The sequence below is a fragment of the Lutra lutra genome, chromosome 1, assembly GCF_902655055.1.
Source record: "Lutra lutra chromosome 1, mLutLut1.2, whole genome shotgun sequence".
NCBI classification, from domain to species: domain Eukaryota; kingdom Metazoa; phylum Chordata; class Mammalia; order Carnivora; family Mustelidae; genus Lutra; species Lutra lutra.
In genome coordinates, this window is record NC_062278.1 from 201,539,511 (window position 1) to 201,555,929 (window position 16,419).

Consider the following 16,419-nt stretch of genomic DNA (forward strand, 5'->3'; position numbering starts at 1 on the left):
GCAGCGGCACGTGAGCGGGACTCAAGGGGGGGCCCCTCCTGAAGGTCCCCAAGTTCCCGAGACTGCCTCCCACACACCTCAGAAGCCCTGTGGTGCTGGGCCAGGCCAGAGCTGGCCTTATTAAGAACAGAAAGAGAGGCAGACCCTAAGAGACTCTCAGGTCCAGGGAACAAAGTGAAGGCTGCTGGAGGACAGGTGTGTGGGAAGACGGGAGTAACTGGGCGATGGGTATTAAGGAGGGCACGTGATGTAATGAGCACTGGGTGTCATATGCAATTGATGAGTCACCGATCTCTACCTTGAAACTAGTAATACACTAGATTTTAACTAACTTGAATTTTAAAAAAAGAGAGAGAGAGAACAGAAAAGGGAGTCTCTCCCGACAGCCTGACAAGAGCCCGGCTGGACAGTAGATGCCGTCTCCCCAAGGGGACAAAGGAGCCGGCAAAGAGCCCTGGGCCTGGGTAAGGAGAGGTGGGCATTGTCCTGAACGGGGCTCTAGCAAATGACCGCCCATGAGCAAACCCCGCCCCCGAGCAAACCCCGCCCCCGAGCAAACCCCGCCCCCCATCTGTTTTTATGGGTCCCGAGAGCTGTAAGAACAGCTTTCACATTTTTTAATGCTTAGGGAAAGAAATCAAGAAGGTGATTAACATTTCATGACATGTAAACATGAAATGAAATCCAAATTCATACAAAATTATACCCATTCGTTGACATATTTTCTATGGATGCTTTGTTGAGACCGTCTGGCCTGCAAAGCCTAAAATATGTACCATCAGACTGTTCCAGGAAAAGTTTGCCAACTCTCTGCTTCTGAGGATACAATGAAATGGGAACAGAAGAGCTCTCAGGCCAGTGGCCTTCAGGCCAAACTAAGCAGGCAGGTACAATCGTTCTGACTGGCACTGGGTTTTAATGGATTTGAGCCAGTTATTTTATAATTGGGCAATTTTTGACATACAAATCCAGATTTCTGGCTGCTTTTGAAAACTGGCAGCCCTGGACCCATTTCCCAGAGTGTGCGCTCCTGGCGTGGAGGTACCCTCTGACAGCTCGCCCTAGGTCCCTGACCATTTCCCACAGACCCACACACCTGCCCCGTGCTTTTTGCTGCAGAGGAAGGACTCTACCCATCTATCAAAAGCAAGAGACCGAGGGGCGCCTGGGTGGCTCAGTGGGTTGAGCCGCTGCCTTCGGCTCGGGTCATGGTCCCAGGTCCTGGGTTCGAGCCCCGCATCGGGCTTTCTGCTCAGCGGGGAGCGGAGCCTGCTTCCTCCTCTCTCTCTGCCTGCCTCTCTGCCTACTTGTGATTTCTCTCTGTCAAGTAAATAAATAAAATCTTTAAAAAAAAAAAAAAAAAGCAAGAGACTGAGAACAGGCTGTGTTATTTTTCCCCAGCAGGTGCCCAGACCAGGAGGCCCCTGAGTTCGAGCTCCCTGGTTCAGGGTAAGCGCTCTCCGGCCTCGAGGAACAACGTGGGGCACATTGCGCAAGCTGCCGCGGTGTCCTGACAGAGAGAAGGCCGGAGGGAAGAGCCGAGGTCACAGAAGGGCCAACTCCTTATCTGAGAATTCTGGCACCAACCTGCCTCTGCTCTCCTGCTGGCTCCTAGGAGGCCTCTGCAGATTCCGGACCTCTGTGGGAAGACCCCTCCTCTGCCTGGAAGGCCTCCTGGCTGCCCTCCCTGCCCTGCCCACATCCTGCTTCTCCTCAGTCCCGCTCTGTTCTTTGTATCTGGGCTTCTGCTGACAGACTCCCCCAGTGACAACCAATCATGTGTGGTCTTGTGACAGCTCCTGCATGGTCATCTCATATCATAAACGATCATCAGTATGCAAGCTTCTTATCTCTCCCAAGAGCTGGCACTCCTCTGGCTCTGGGCTTCCCGCTCTGCTGGGGAGCTAGCATGGCACCCCGTACCCTGCACTCGGGCCCTTGGCATTTCCAAGACTTACTGGAAGATGGACTGGGTGGATGGAGGCAGGGAGAGAGGACTTAACTGATTCCCAAGGCACAGTGCCCGGCATACAGGGGCGTTAAAGGTCCACTGAAGAGTGGCTGGATCCACAGTCCCCCCGTTTGTTGACTGACTGACTGACTGAGAGGCGGTGTGTAGTGAGAACACAAAGGTAGAGGCAGAGACAGAAGGTGCCGAGGCGGCCAGGGAAGCAGGCTTGCTGGAAGGATGGAGAGGAGGAAAGCATGCCAACGAAGCGAGAGGGAGGCAGGGCCCAGAAGGCAGTGGAGGGCAGGAGCAAGTGGGTGGCCCCCACGGGAGTGAGATCATGTACCACTTTGGGCTTGAAGGGCGGCTCCACAGCCCGTTTCTCCAGCAGAGTCCAGTTGATGGTCTTGAAGAAGGGGTGGATTTTGATGTTCCCACTCACTCCCAGCCTCTTGGTTGTATCCCTTTCAAGCAGCTGTAACCCAGCAGAGGCCCTGGTTAGCATCTGATGACTTTGGGAAACCCAGAGCCTCAGCAAATCCCAAGCAGGCCCAGGAGGGCCCAGGCAGGTCTAGCCCAGGCCCATGGCAGGGCCTCTGGAGCTGAGAGGGTCCCCCCAGACACAACAGGCCAAGCAGGAGTGCTGCTGGGACTTCCTGCCAGGGGCCCATGAGTCAAAGCAGTGGTGTTTACTGGGTGTCTACGACGTGCTAGGCACAGAGCTGAGCACCACACATTCATAGGGTGCCTCCCCAAAACCCCGCGAGGAAGCTTCTCCCACGGCCTCCATTCAGCAGATCAGGAGACAGACTCCAAGTTTAGCTTCAGGTCTGTCTGCCTCCTGACCTAAGCTCATAATCACTGTGCCAGGCTGATTCAGCGCGGCTGGACTCAGAGGAGCTCCCGGGAACGCGGAGAGCAAACAATGCCCTTAGCACGTGAGGACCAGAGCACCGGCGAGGCTGCCGTTCTGGAGACGAGGGGCCCCTGGCCTTCCCAGGACCTGTGTGTCTGCTGGTCCCCCCGCCCCAGCCAGCCTGGCCCAGAGCCTCCCACCTTCTCCAGGATGTCCTTGGACTCCTTGGTGATCCAGCGGGGATAATGCGGGGTGTCCACACGGATGGACTCAAAGAGCTCGTCCTCATCGTCACCATGGAAGGGGGACTGACCGATGAGCATCTCGTACAGAAGGACTCCGAAGGACCACCAGTCCACGGAGAACGAGTACTTCAGACCCTGCAAGATCTGGGGCAGGAGAAGCAGGGCCGGAGCTGAGAGGAGCCCCCGAGCCAGAGGCCTGGCCAGGCTCCCTCATGCTCCTGGCTGCAGCTCGGGACATCGTCGTCTCCCCACCCTGCGAGATATTTTCCGGGCTGGTGGCTGGCAGGCAGGCCCGCTCACCTCAGGGGCGATGTAGTCAGGAGTGCCACAGAATGTGCTAGCCTGCTTGTCCCCGAAGATGTTCTCCTTGCACATCCCGAAGTCGGCGATCTTGATGTGGCCGTCCTGGTCCAGCATCACATTGTCCAGCTTGAGGTCCCTGAGAGAGGGGAGGAAAGGGAGTCACCGGGGGCCAATGTCCCATTTCCCTCAGCCCCCGTGTCTCCACTTCCAGCCCTGTGAGCCTAGGACCTCCCCCAGGGGACAAGGAAACGAGGAAGAGAAAAGAAAACCGAAGAAGAGGTGCTAAAAACAGGGGTTTCCTGAAAAACACCTACTGGTGTGCCACGTGCCAGATACATGCCACCTGACTTCCTAAAGCCTACACTGAGGCTCAGGGAGGTGACGTCACTTGCCCAGGGTCAGCTAGCTGGTCAGCAGCGGACGTGGCTTGAGATCAGGTTTGTCTGACCCCACAAAGGCAGGGACCATGTCTGTTTTACACAGTTTGTGGTTTCGTGGATAACTGATACACGTGGGGTACTAGAAAAGGGCAAACAGCAGAAGTCCGTCTTCACTAACCTCAGTAACCATGCCCACCCCAGGGCGATAGCACGCACGGACAAGCATGCTACAGTGCGCGGCTCCCCTCCCACAGCCTTCTCGAACCCGAGTCCTATTTGATCCACACTGTCCCATGGATTCAATTTCCACCTGACCATGCATCTTGACCTTGTCCCACATCAGAGCCCAGCGCTCAGGATCAGCCTTATTGATGGGCCCCTCCCCATATCCAGAACGGGGCTGTTTTTTACTGGGTGAGAACTGATGGAAGCCGGCCCTCCCTCCCAACGGCGCAGATGGGGCTTGGGAGCAAGACCCATCACTTCCAGGAAGGGAGACGGCGTCCCAGGCAGTTCCGTGCTCCCGCCAATGGCGCCAAGTATGGGCAATGCATTCCCAGGCCCTGGAGCTGGGCCAGCCTCAGCAGAGGGGCCACAGGAATCCAAGCAATGGAGTAGGAGGCTCAGGCAAATACCCAACTAAAGCCGGACTCCGAGCGGAGATGGGGCCATGGCTGGGCCGGGCTTCACACAGAGCCTTCTGGGGTCTATGATGGGGTTGGAGCTTTCCCTTCTAAAACCCCCCGCAACACACCGTCGCCTTGTACCTGTAAATGATTCCCTTGCTGTGCAGAAACTGCAGTCCACAGACTATCTCGGCTGCATAAAACCTGCATGATGGAGACAGACAAAGTGTTCCCGCATTTCTGCCCCAACTCCTGCTTCTCCCTGGGCCCCCATCCCCGCCCCCAGGGGCAGGAAATGCTGCAAATAACTCCGGGCCACCTGGGCCTCATTAAGCACATCTTGTATCAGGGAAGAAGGGGCTGGCAAACAAGGCCAAAAAGGAAATTATGAAGGTAGAGCTTCAAATGAGTTAATTCCCTGTCATAAGAGTGTATGCACTTAAATAGATAAACGCACGTGCACGCACACACATACACAGAGTTGGGGGCGTTCATGCCAGTCTGGGGGCCCACAGCAGGGTCCTGTGTTGTGCAGCATCACCATCCACAAGGCTGCCAGAGGCTCCGGGAGGGGACAGGACGCTGGCACTCACCATCCACGACTTCCCATATGCTGGGGAAACCCCCAGCTCCCCCAGGTCTCCCCACCCCCAGCTCTAGCCCTGGCTGGCTGTTCCAGGGAGAAGGAACCAGGAACGGAGGGGAGACCAGCAGTGGGCTCCCCCCAACACACACACACATCAGGGCCCTCACGTACGTGGCGCGGTAGAGCTCAAAGCGGCCTTTGTCCTGGATGTGGTACATCAGGTCCCCCCCGTTGAGGAACTCCATCACAAAGAACAGGTGGTCCTGGGATGGGGAGAGGGGTGAGCAGGGGGACAGTATAGGGCAGAAGGCTACTGAGGGCCACCGGAGGCAAGCTGGGAAGTAGGGGACACCTCTACTGGGGGGGCAGGGGGCAGGCCATAGCTACTGGGGCAGTAACCATGAGTGAGCTGGGCACCTTGGTCTGGAACGTGCAGAAGAGGTGGGTGAGAAAGGGATTCTCCCAGGCGAGTGCCAGGACCCGCTTCTCCACCATGGTGCACTCCACATCGTCGTCGATCAGAACCACGTCCTTCTTGAGGGCCTTGATAGCGAAGAACTCTTTTTTGCCCTTCAGCTCTGCCAGCAACACCTGATGGGTGGGCAGGATGCTGAGCAGGGGAAGGCCAGGCCAAAGGGCCAGGGCACCCCAGCCCTGCCCCATCAGGAAGAAGCCAGGTAGGGTGGGATGCAGGGGCCCTTGCTGGGCCCAGGCCCCTTGAGCTGCCCCGGGCCCAAAGTCCCCTTACCTTCCCAAAGCTGCCTTTGCCCAGGACCTTGTGGAAGGTGAAGTTCTCAATGTTGCACCTGGTGCTGCCCTCCCAGATCTTGCCGTAGGTCCCGCTGTCTGCCCAAGAGATGGCACTTTAGACTCAGGTCTCTGTCCGCCAAGGCCCCGCCCTTGGGGCCAAGGGGTGGGGTGGGGTGAGGGGCCTCAGAGAGGAAGGGGCTCCCTCTCCAGGGGTGGTGCCTCCGCTCAGGTCTTGGCAACAGGGGGAGGTCGGGCCCCCATCTCGAGTCCTAGTGGGGAGTGGGGGCTTTCCTGGAGAAAATGGGCCCAGCTTTACCTGGGACAATGTCTCCAGGGACTCCTGACTTCCTCTCAAAATGCTGGTAGATTCCAACAGTCTCTGTTTCTGACTTCCGGGAGGGTCTCTGGAGGAGGGGATAGAGGTTGGTAGCCAGACAGGCATACCGTGATCAGAACTCCCAGCCCAGAGGGCGGACCCCCACCATCCGTAACTCTGTTCTCAAAACCAACCAATGGGGGCCAGCAGGGGCAGAGCCCAGGACCTCCAGGTAGTGCACATGTGAGTATACACACACACACACACACACACACACACAACTTCCCATGGCACAGGGACATCTTGATGGTCTGGAAGGCACCGATTACAAACAAAAGTTTGGCACACGGAGTCCCACCCTCCCAACCACTTACCCAATAGATTGTTATTCGTGCTGCCTTCACCTGTAACTGATTCTAGAATTTTACCTTAGGTTTTAGAGCATTCCTCAAGCCCTCCCCACATCTAAACACACACACACACATTTTTAGTTCCAAGCATTCCAACCTTGTGTTCTTCCAGGCTCACCAAGTAAAGAATTGCTCAAATAATTTGTTATGAGAACAAGCTCACCACCTTCTGCTGCCTAAATCTTGGGACTGGATCTTCCAAAAGTGGGGTCTTTGCAAGTTGCAAACACCCCTGCCCCCGCCAGGGTTCCCACAGCTCCTGCCCACCTGGGTCACTTGGTTTAGCGCCTCCGCCAAGAGCTTCTGGTTAATGCCGCAGAGGTTGGCCACTTTCTTCTGGCACTTATGGTGGACATTCATGCCGCAGTCTGGGGTGAGGGAGACAGGGCCATCAGAGCCCCTGCCCAGGCAGGACCAAACAGGCCACCAGCAAGCTCTGGAAGAACTGTCTCCCTTCCCCCAGGCTCGGCCAAGGGCAGGGAGGAGGAGAGAAGAGGGTAGGAAGAACCAGAGCTTTGGTACGGTCCGCTGGGTTTCCTGTTCTGATTTCTAATTTCTAAATATTTCTATTATTTAGAAATAAATACATCTGAAGCATCCTGAGCACTTCAAATTTTTCATTATTTAAAGAAGAAAAAGAAAAAGCCATATCTATGAGACCTAATTCTAAACCCTTTAAGGAATGTCTAGGACAACTGAGACAAGTCACTTTCCTTCTGCGGGGGGGAGGGGGGTGCATTTCTCCTGTTTCTGCCTCGCTAAAGCCTGGAGAGGGGGCGGGAGTCTATGAGGCTAATTTGCTGAGCACCTGCTAGTGTGCGTCAGGCCTTGTGTCCCCCTCCCCCAGGACTCTTTGGGCCGTACTCTACTCTAACCCTACCTTACCCTTGAGGACACTGAGCTTAGGGGTGGGCCCTCCTGGTCACACAGCAAGTAAACAGGAGAGGCAGTCGGGCCAGTGGGGGGTGGGGGGAGCATCGAGGCCTCCCCCCAGGAACAGGGTAAAAGCAGTAGGAGTTGCTTGGAGTTTAAGAAACCTGGGTAGGTAGGTGCCAGCGGGGAATGCCCTTCTGCCCTGCCCTAGCCCCCTAGCTGGGGGACACGCACCTTCACATTTTAATCCCTGCTTCACCAGCCCCCAGAGCAGGCTGCCACAGTGGTCACAGAAGGTGGGGCTCATGTAGTTGTAAACCTTGAATCGGTGCGGCATGTCGATGTTGAAACGTTCTTTCTGGAACTGGGGAGGGGACGGGGTGGTCACAGGCTGAGGGTCACAGACCAGTGCCAGCTCCTTCCTCAACCCCTAGCTCTCCCCAACCCCATGCAGGGCAAGATGCCCAACAGGGCTCCCCCCCTGGGGACTGGGCAATCCAGGAGTCCCGGGACGGACCAGGAAAAATGGGGAGAAGGGTGGGCTCTACGGGGAAAGGCTGGGGAGAGCCCGGATCCCTCCCTGCTGGCCAAGCCCCCCCAGGTCCCCACCCCAGGCCCAGCCTCACTATGGTGTCCCGGCTGTTGGCTGCGGTGCCCGTGCACCGGCCGATGATCTTGTCGATGCATTTCTTGTGGATGGCAGCATTGCATTCTTGAGGGGGCACAGGCCGAGGGTGGGGGGAGGCAGGAGGAGCAGAGCTGTGAGCTGGCGCCGCTGGGCCAGTCAGGCCCTCTATACAAAGCCGCTGTTCTCCCAGACTGCCCACACCCTCACCCCACACAGGCCTGGGGCCCACAGCTGGTTTCTTCTCTCCTCCTGCCCGCCCTGGCAGGAGGGGCCTGGGAAGAGGAGGGGCAGGGAGGACAGGCCAATCGGGAGGGTCTCCTAGATGAGGGGTGGCTCAAGGGGGCCTAGGGGGCAGTGGGGGGCGGCTGTGAGGGGCATGGAGTGTTGTAGCAAGAGGACCACAAGCAGGAGGAACCAGGACAGTAAATGGGTCCTAAGCTCTTGCTCACGCACATGTGCGCACGCACACACACACCCCCAACACAAAGACCCTGCGACACACATACTGATGTGTAAGAACAAGGGACTCCCGGTACAGAATCATTATTATGTGTCTATCGCCTAAAATGCAGCTTTTATATATTTTACCCCATTTGATCTTCATAATGGTTCCTAGCCCTATTTTACTGAGGCACAGAGAGGTTAAGTCTTCTGCCTAAGGCCCTTCGGATAGGAAGTGGCAGAGCTGGGACTCGAACCCGGGCCACCTGGCTCCAGAGCCTGTGTCCGGAACCATCACCACGTGTGTACATGTGTACCCAGGCAAACACGTGTCCCCACAGAAGCACATGAGCAGCCAGGGGTGGACTGGAAAAGTTTGCCTCAGCTGTCTGGGAGAACACAGCCGTGATGGGTGGCGCTGACTGATTCTGTGCAAATCCTGCACTGAGGCCTATTTGGGCTGCCAGGGTGACCCTCCCAAGCGTGAGGGGGCTGGGAAGAGACACAGGGAACCGGCTTCTGTGAGCCACAGCAACAACCCCCCCACCCCTGGCCCCGCTGGGTGTGGCTCTCCTACCTACATTCTGAAGGGGAAATCTCAAGCACGCACGCGGGCACACGGGGACCCCATCCAGTCATACAGTCCTCACACGGGGACACAGGCTCCCCTGAGCACACACGCGGGCACACGGGGACCCCGTCCGGGCTCACAGTCCTCACACAGGGACACAGGCTCCCCCGAGCACACACACGGGCACACGGGGGCCCCGTCCACGCACACAGTCCTCACACGGGGACACAGGCTCCCCCGAGCACACATGCGGGCACACGGGGGCTCCGTCCGGGCTCACAGTCCTCACACGGGGACACAGGCTCCCCCGAGTACACACACGGGCACACAGGGGCCCCGTCCGGGCTCACAGTCCTCACACGGGGACACAGGCTCCCCCGAGCACACACACGGGCATACGGGGACCCCGTCCACGCACACAGTCCTCACACGGGGACACGGGCTCCCCCGAGCACACACACGGGCACACGGGGGCCCCGTCCACGCACACAGTCCTCACATGGGGACATGGCCCCCCGAGCACACACGCAGGCACACAGGGGCCCCGTCCGGGCTCACAGTCCTCACATGGGGACACAGGCTCCCCCGAGCACACACACGGGCACACAGGGGCCCCGTCCGGGCTCACAGTCCTCACATGGGGACACAGGCTCCCCCGAGCACACACACGGGCACACGGGGGCCCCGTCCACGCAGTCCTCACACGGGGACACGGCCCCCCGAGTACACACACGGGCACACGGGGGCCCCGTCCACGCACGCAGTCCTCACACGGGGACACGGCCCCCCGAGTATGTACACAGGCACCGGCAGGCACGCAAGCGGGCCGAGGAGACACTTACGTCTGCATTTGTAGCCTTGCTTGTTGAGACCCCTGAAAGGCAAATCCCCCAGCAGGGTCAGGGCTGGCTCTGGGCCCTCCCTGCCCCACCCGACCCCGGCAGGCACAGCCATCCCTCACCAAACGAAGTCTTTGCACACAGAACAGAAAGTAGGCTGCCTGAAGAAGGTGGCAATGAACTCGTGGTTCTTGATGTAGTGGATTTTGGCCTGTTTGATGGCTCCACGGCGGTTCATAGTTGGGAACTTGGCCTCGTCTTCACCACGCATGGACTGTTTGCAATCTGGGGACCGTGGAGTCGTGAGGTCAGTCCCAGCCCCGGGAAGGACAACATTCCTGGAGTCCCTCCCAGGGTGGCTCTGGGGAGACCGTTGACAGGGACCGCTTCCCTGAGCTTCAGCCCTAGCTCCAGCCTCTCAACCTACGTCCCCAGCCCAGGGCAGGAGGGTCTTACCTACATCTTCCAGGAAATACTGCACAGACATCAACACCTTGGCCTGGGGTTGTAGGTCCAGCTGCAGAAGTGAGGGTTGGGAGTGGGGGTCAATGAGGGCGGGCTCCAGCCAAGCTGGACTCAGAACCCGCCCCCATGGTTGGTCCCCCAAGGCCAAGGGAGTCCTGGCAGCCTGGGCTGGACACCTGTCTGCCCAGTGTGGGCATGGCCCCGCCCTTGAGCCCCACCCCGACGCCCCAACCCAGGGGTATTATTACATTTGGGGAAGTGAAAGGATCCAGCTCACACCCAGGCCGGCCACAGGGCCCAGGAAGAGAGTGGGAAGGGAAACTCCCCAGCCTCACCCTTGCTGCCCCCTTGACAAGGATCTTAGAATAGAGCCCCCCTCCCCCAGTCCCTGCACATGCAGACAGACAGACAGATGTGTGCTGACACCCCCACGCTGGTGCTCTCTGTGGCGGGGGCTCTGCACGCCCAGTCCCCCTGCACAGTTCTGAAGGCAGGACCTTCACCTCTCCCAGGACCCATGCCTGCTCCCTGACACTGTTCCTCAGCAGAGTGGACAGAGAGCACAGCAAGGATCTCTGCCTGACCAGCCAAGGGCTGGTACAGCTCTGCGTCAACTCCTCTCCTGGCCTGGTCCCTTCATGCCTCACTGGAGGCTGACCAGAGTCCTCGACGGTCTGGGGTTTTTTCCCATGGGGACATCTTGGCTGCAGGAGCCCAAAGGTGACCCCAGAGAGCAAGAGACACCCGGGCAGCACAGATATCCTGTGGCCACAAGGGATATGTGGCCAGGTGCACGTGTGGAGGCCGGGTTCCAGCGGGTGAGTGGTGGCCCTCGGCTTTCCCCTTCTCCCATGCCCTCACTGTTGAAGCCACATAACTGTGCTCCCTCAGGCCTGCCTGCACCCCGAACATCTGTGAAGGTTCCAACAGAACTTGGGATGACGGGTGTCTCTGGGAGGGGGCCTGGGCCTGGTGGTGGGGCTGGGATATCCCCGCACACACGTTTTGAGATGTTTTACCATGTGCGTATCCTGCTTCTGTGAAACTAAAAGGGAAGAAGGAAGGTGTAGGGGTGGGGGTGACTCTCTTGAGCACCTACTATGTGCCCAGCGCTACAGGAAGCCTTTGGCATCCAGTGGCTCATTTCCCCTGAACAACTGACCCCAAGTTAGGGTCTTTAACAGATTTGGACACAGACTCAGAGGAGCTGGGACCCGGTGGATCGCAGAGCTGGAGCAGCTACAGAGGTGCTCAGGAGGCCAGACGGGGCCCGTGCACACGCGTGTGTACCACTGCAGCCCACGTGCCCTCACCCACACCCCATACATGTGCATGCACTACCACAGCCGTGTTCCCTCACCCACACCCCACGCACACATGCACGCACCACTGTGCAGCCCACGCGCCCCATCCCCACGCTGTGCACACGTGCGTGCACCACTGCAGCCTACATGCCCTCACCCACACCCCATGCACCCGTGTGTTCACTGCTGCCGCCCGCGCGCCCTCACCCAGAACTCGGCCTTGCCGTTGTTCTTCTTGCAGCGCTCAGCCAGCACTGACACGCCCACCGTCACCTCGGACATGGGCTCTTCGGCTGCCCGCATCAGCACAATCTGGATGACTCGGCCCTCGTAGATGTGGGCGTCAAATGTGGACTTCCACTCGGGGTACATGGTGGGCTTCTTCTGCACCAGCGTCTTCCCACGCTCTGCAACACGGCCAGGCAAAGGTCTGGCTGGGGCCCCTCTCTCCTGCCCTCCCCAGGTCCCCATAGCCTTCAGCCCCCCAAGGCTGCCTGGCTTCCCCCTACCCCCACCCCGAGAGCCCTCCTGAGGCTCTTCTCACTCCTCAGCCTTCACAACAGTGCTATGTGCATCTCTCCAGCTTGTCATTCCTAACACTCCAGGACACCAAACTGCCAGCAGCTCCTCTACCCAGCTAGGTACCCCCTCCAGGCTTCTGCTCCTGCTGCTCCCTCGTCTGGTGACCCTCTTCCTTCAGCCCCGCTTAGCTGTCACCTCCCCTCATGCACTCTCTCAGTGAACACACTGCAGGCCCTCATGCCAGCCACAACACTGGAGGTGAGGAACACGGTGAAAGAGAAGACAAACCAGTGCCTGTCCCCCTAGAGCCCAGTCCAGGACAGAGACATGACGAGCCCACAAATCCCTCAAGTAAACGTTAAATCACAGCTGGGATGAGACTGAAGAAGGCAGGACCAGGGTTCTAGACCTGGTCTGGGTCATGGTCAGGTGTGTGTCCCAGCCTAAGATCAGGGAATGCTTCCTGGAGGAAGGGACAGCTCAGCTGAGACCTAAGGGGTAAGTCAGGGGTTCAGCAGGTGAGGACAAAAGCCAAAAGGGATGGTGTGAGATATCTGCCTCTTTCAGGAAGACCTACCTGACCCCAGCCTGGGACAGTGGCTCTTCTGGGCTTCCCTATCACAGGACTCAGTGTCTCCTATACTTGTCCACCCGACCGTAAGCCCCACGAGAGCAGGGTCAAGTCAGCCCTGGAGCACGGCAGTATCCTCAGGGCCCAGCGTAGAGTATGACACAGATGGACATGAGGAAACTGTTGGGGGACACCCCCAAACGGGGGAAGAGCCAGAAGCATGTGCGCCCCCCCTGCCGCAGCCTCCATCCCCCTCCTGGGGATGGCTCCATGTAGCCAGTGCTAGAGGCCCTATGGGCACTATGGTCCTGCATCCACAGCCAGACTGGGCAGGGAGAGGAGTGTGAGGAAGTTCCAGGGGAATAAGGCCCAGGCCCTCTGGGGCCCCCTGCTGGGCCCCGATTACCAGTCCTACCTGTGCTGAGCGCCTCCTTCATCTTCACGGCACAGAAGGGCTGGCTGGCGTCATCGGCGGCCTGCAGAGAGCCCAGCTCATAGGAGGTGAAGGCGATGCGCAAGAACGGTGCCATGCTGGGGCCTGCAGTGGGGCTGTGGAGACAGAAGGGGTGAGGCCGGGCGGCGAGGGCCAGCCCTGGGAGGTGCTCAGGGGCCCCCAGGGGCTCTCACCGCATTCAGTTTGGCCTCCACGGTGTGCTGACGAGACACTAGTTCTAGCTGCCAGTGGGAAACCCGAGCGGTTTTCTGGAAGTCTAGATCTGTGGCATCCCCGGTAAGAGAGCTGGCTGGCACAGCCCCCTTTGCTGAGTACCTACCAGTGCACTGCAGGCCAGGGGCCCCCTCTGTACTCTACTCTCCAAAACCTACCTGGGCCCTGGAGGTGGGTGAGTCTGTGACCTCGAGTCATTTATTTGGGGGGTCATTTAAGGCGTCCTTTAATACCCCACAGCTGTGCACCTACCACGGGCCAGGCACCCAGCACATGCCGACAGAGACAGGCAGGACAGCACCCCCGCCACCCTGCAGTCCTTCTTGGTTCCAAAGTTTGCTCCTAACTACTCAGGCAGACCAACAGGGCCAAGAAGACCACCCCCACTTTTCAGAATGAGATAATGAAAGCCCGAAGCTGAGCCAGAAGCTGAAGCCGAGGTCCCAATCATGAGGCACCCAGTCCACTCAGGGAGCAGGGCAGTGAGAGGCCAGGCCACACCCCTCGCCTTCTGAACTGGGGCCCCTCAGGGTCAGGTGCGCTCACGCACAGAGGTTGCCTGCACTTTCAGACTCTTTTTGGCCAAATATAAAACTATTTTAATGTTGAACCTACACTGACTTTGTGTTTCCGCCCACACAGGTCAGCCCTGCATCTCCCTCTTCCTAGCTGTTCCTCAGATCGAGGCTCACCAGAGGAGGTGACCATGTTGTCGTTCCTGGAAGACGGTCACACGCGCAAGCCCACAGGCGCACACGCGCCCTAGCTCTGAACCGCAAACACGAGGACACTCCGGGAGTGTGGCTGAGCCAACACTCACGCACACAAACACGTGTACGTGCTCATGCCTTCCTGAACACAAGCCAGCACGGCGGCGGCCTCACACACGCACCCCCAGCCCCCCACACATACGTGTGCACGTGCAGCAGCCCCCCGGCCCCTGGGACGGGTCCCCCAGCTCCTCCACAAGGCAGCCAGAGTAACGGCCGGCTCTGCTGTTCCCAGCCCAGATGAGCTCACGGGAAACACTGACCTCAGCCTGCAGCCCAGCCCAGGGGCCCCACCAGCCCTCTGCGGCCCGCAGCCAGAGGGGAGGGGTCTGCCCTCCGTGTCTCCTGCCCAGGCCTGGCTCCGCCTCAGAGGGAGCACGAGCCAAGCGCCAAGCCGGTGTGGAAGCTGGAAGCTCACATCTGAGGCCAGGTCCCAAAGCCTTCAGCCTAAGACCAGCCGAGCCAGCCACCACGACCTCTTGGTAGGTGAGGAGGAGGAGCCTGCCCTGGGTGGCTGCAGGCTCCTCCCTGGGCTCAAGCACGTGTGAGTGTGTGAGATGGGGAAGGTGTGTGTGGGCGGCATGTGGTGGGCCCTGAGCTAACGTGGAAGACAAAAGCAAGCTGCGTGGGCCTGGCTGACTGCATGCAGGCGTCTGGGTGAGTGTCCCAAACTCGCAGGCCAAAATGGACACCGTGCCCCTCCTGCCATCTGGCTGGGCTTGGGGCTCCAAGCTGTGGAGCCACCAGATGAGTTCTCCCTGGGGGATCCAGAATGATCAGCTGGGCCTGTAGACAACACCCACTTGCCCTAAGTCTGCTCCCACAATCCTAAGCCCTGACCCCAGCAGACATGGCTGGGTCTCGTGCTTCCCAGCACGATAACCTTGAGACCCAGGTGGGGCACTGATGGGCTCTCCGGATGACTCAGAGAACGCGGGCTGAGGGGGCAGTCAGGCAGGGAGAAAGAAGCAATGGTTGTGCCGCAGGGGACCTGGGTTCCTGGGAGAGAGGGGGTCTGGATAGCCCAGCGGCAAAATGACCTGGCCATTTTGGGCAAGGGGTCAAGCTGCCTCCCCACAGCCTCCCCTGGACCCAGATGGACCCTGGGCTCCATGACCTCTCTCACTTCTAGGTCGCCTCGCAAGAGCCAACCATGAGGACCGCCCCGGGGGTGCATGGAGGAGACGGATCAGAGAAGCCCCCGGAATCGGAGGCAGAGCGCAACCCTGTAGGCTGCCAGTCAGACCTGCCCTCCAGCTCTCGATGATCAGAGCAGCTGCTGCTCAGTTAAAAGCCACTGGAGGGAAACCACGACCACAGCAAGCCCCAGCTCTTGCCCCAAACCTGTACAGCCAGGCTGCAAGGAGGGGGACCCATGGGTTCTGTGGGCTGCCCTGGGACTACTTGGCAGTGACCCTACGGTTAAGTCACCTAGCCCCAACTTCCTAGACAAAAAACTAGAGTGTGAGCCCTCTGCCTAGCTGCACTGCCCAGACCCCAGGAGGGAGACAGTCGCCGTGAGCTGGCATCTTCTTCCATCACCACGTGATGCTGGGAGAGGTCTCAGGCCCTGCACACTGAGTGCCCCCTGCACAGCGGACCCAGCGCCCCCCATCTACCTCTCAGAGAGTCTCAGCTTGGGTGGGGAAACAGGGAGTGAAGAAACAGCACAAAAGCAAGGTGCGTCGATTATTTATAGCCCTCATGCAAATAGGCCCAGGCCCACAGGCCCCAAAGGAAGGCCACTGGCTCAGCCCCATGCTGCTGTGCAGGGCCGTGGAGGTGGCAAGGGCAGACCTCCCATAGACCTCCACGGGCGCCTGCTCCTTGGAGCCATCTGGAGCCAGAGGGCTCCTGATCTCTACTGACCTGCTTCTCCAACCCACAGCAAAAGCAGCCTTACGAAGCAGGGAGCACCGGACAGAGTCAGAAGATCTAGGGCTGAGTCTCAGCACCCCCACTTCAAAGAAGGACCCATCCTTCCCTAAGGCCAACACATGCCAGATTAACCTCATCATGGCATTAGCTCACTTCATCCCTGTGCTTGTTCTGGAAGTGGCAATTTTAATGATGAGTGAGCAGGTGCAGAGAGGCTAAGTGACTTGCCCAAGGTCACACAGCCAGAAAGTGGTACAAGGATTTGAATTCAGGCCTGCCTGATGTTCTTTTCAGTATGCCCAGCCAGGAAGAACTGATGAAGGGAGAGAGGGAGCAAAGGGAGAGAGAGAGAAACATGCCAGGAGCGACACACACACACACAGTAAGGACAGAGGAACCAAGGAGAGGGGGAAAGGAGCTGGTGTCCTGGGGCACACCCAGAGTTTGTTCCCCCAACCTCCTGTCAGCCT

General features: G+C 58.8%; 1 protein-coding gene across 2 annotated transcripts in view; it reads right to left on the bottom strand.

Moving 5' to 3' along the window:
- Positions 1-16,419, bottom strand: part of PRKCD (protein kinase C delta) — a 29,132-nt gene that overhangs the window by 616 nt on the left and 12,097 nt on the right. For both annotated transcript variants that reach the window (XM_047691891.1, XM_047691899.1), the window contains 16 exons: positions 13,050-13,183; positions 11,749-11,948; positions 10,229-10,289; positions 9,895-10,057; positions 9,776-9,807; positions 7,920-8,005; positions 7,528-7,657; positions 6,688-6,788; positions 6,011-6,098; positions 5,693-5,790; positions 5,362-5,535; positions 5,116-5,207; positions 4,500-4,562; positions 3,350-3,488; positions 3,005-3,193; positions 2,295-2,423 (listed from right to left, as the gene is read on the bottom strand). In XM_047691891.1, coding sequence (XP_047547847.1) covers positions 2,295-2,423; positions 3,005-3,193; positions 3,350-3,488; positions 4,500-4,562; positions 5,116-5,207; positions 5,362-5,535; positions 5,693-5,790; positions 6,011-6,098; positions 6,688-6,788; positions 7,528-7,657; positions 7,920-8,005; positions 9,776-9,807; positions 9,895-10,057; positions 10,229-10,289; positions 11,749-11,948; positions 13,050-13,164 — 1,860 coding nt within the window. In that variant the 5' untranslated portion in view covers positions 13,165-13,183. The remainder of the gene's footprint in view (positions 1-2,294; positions 2,424-3,004; positions 3,194-3,349; positions 3,489-4,499; positions 4,563-5,115; positions 5,208-5,361; positions 5,536-5,692; positions 5,791-6,010; positions 6,099-6,687; positions 6,789-7,527; positions 7,658-7,919; positions 8,006-9,775; positions 9,808-9,894; positions 10,058-10,228; positions 10,290-11,748; positions 11,949-13,049; positions 13,184-16,419) is intronic.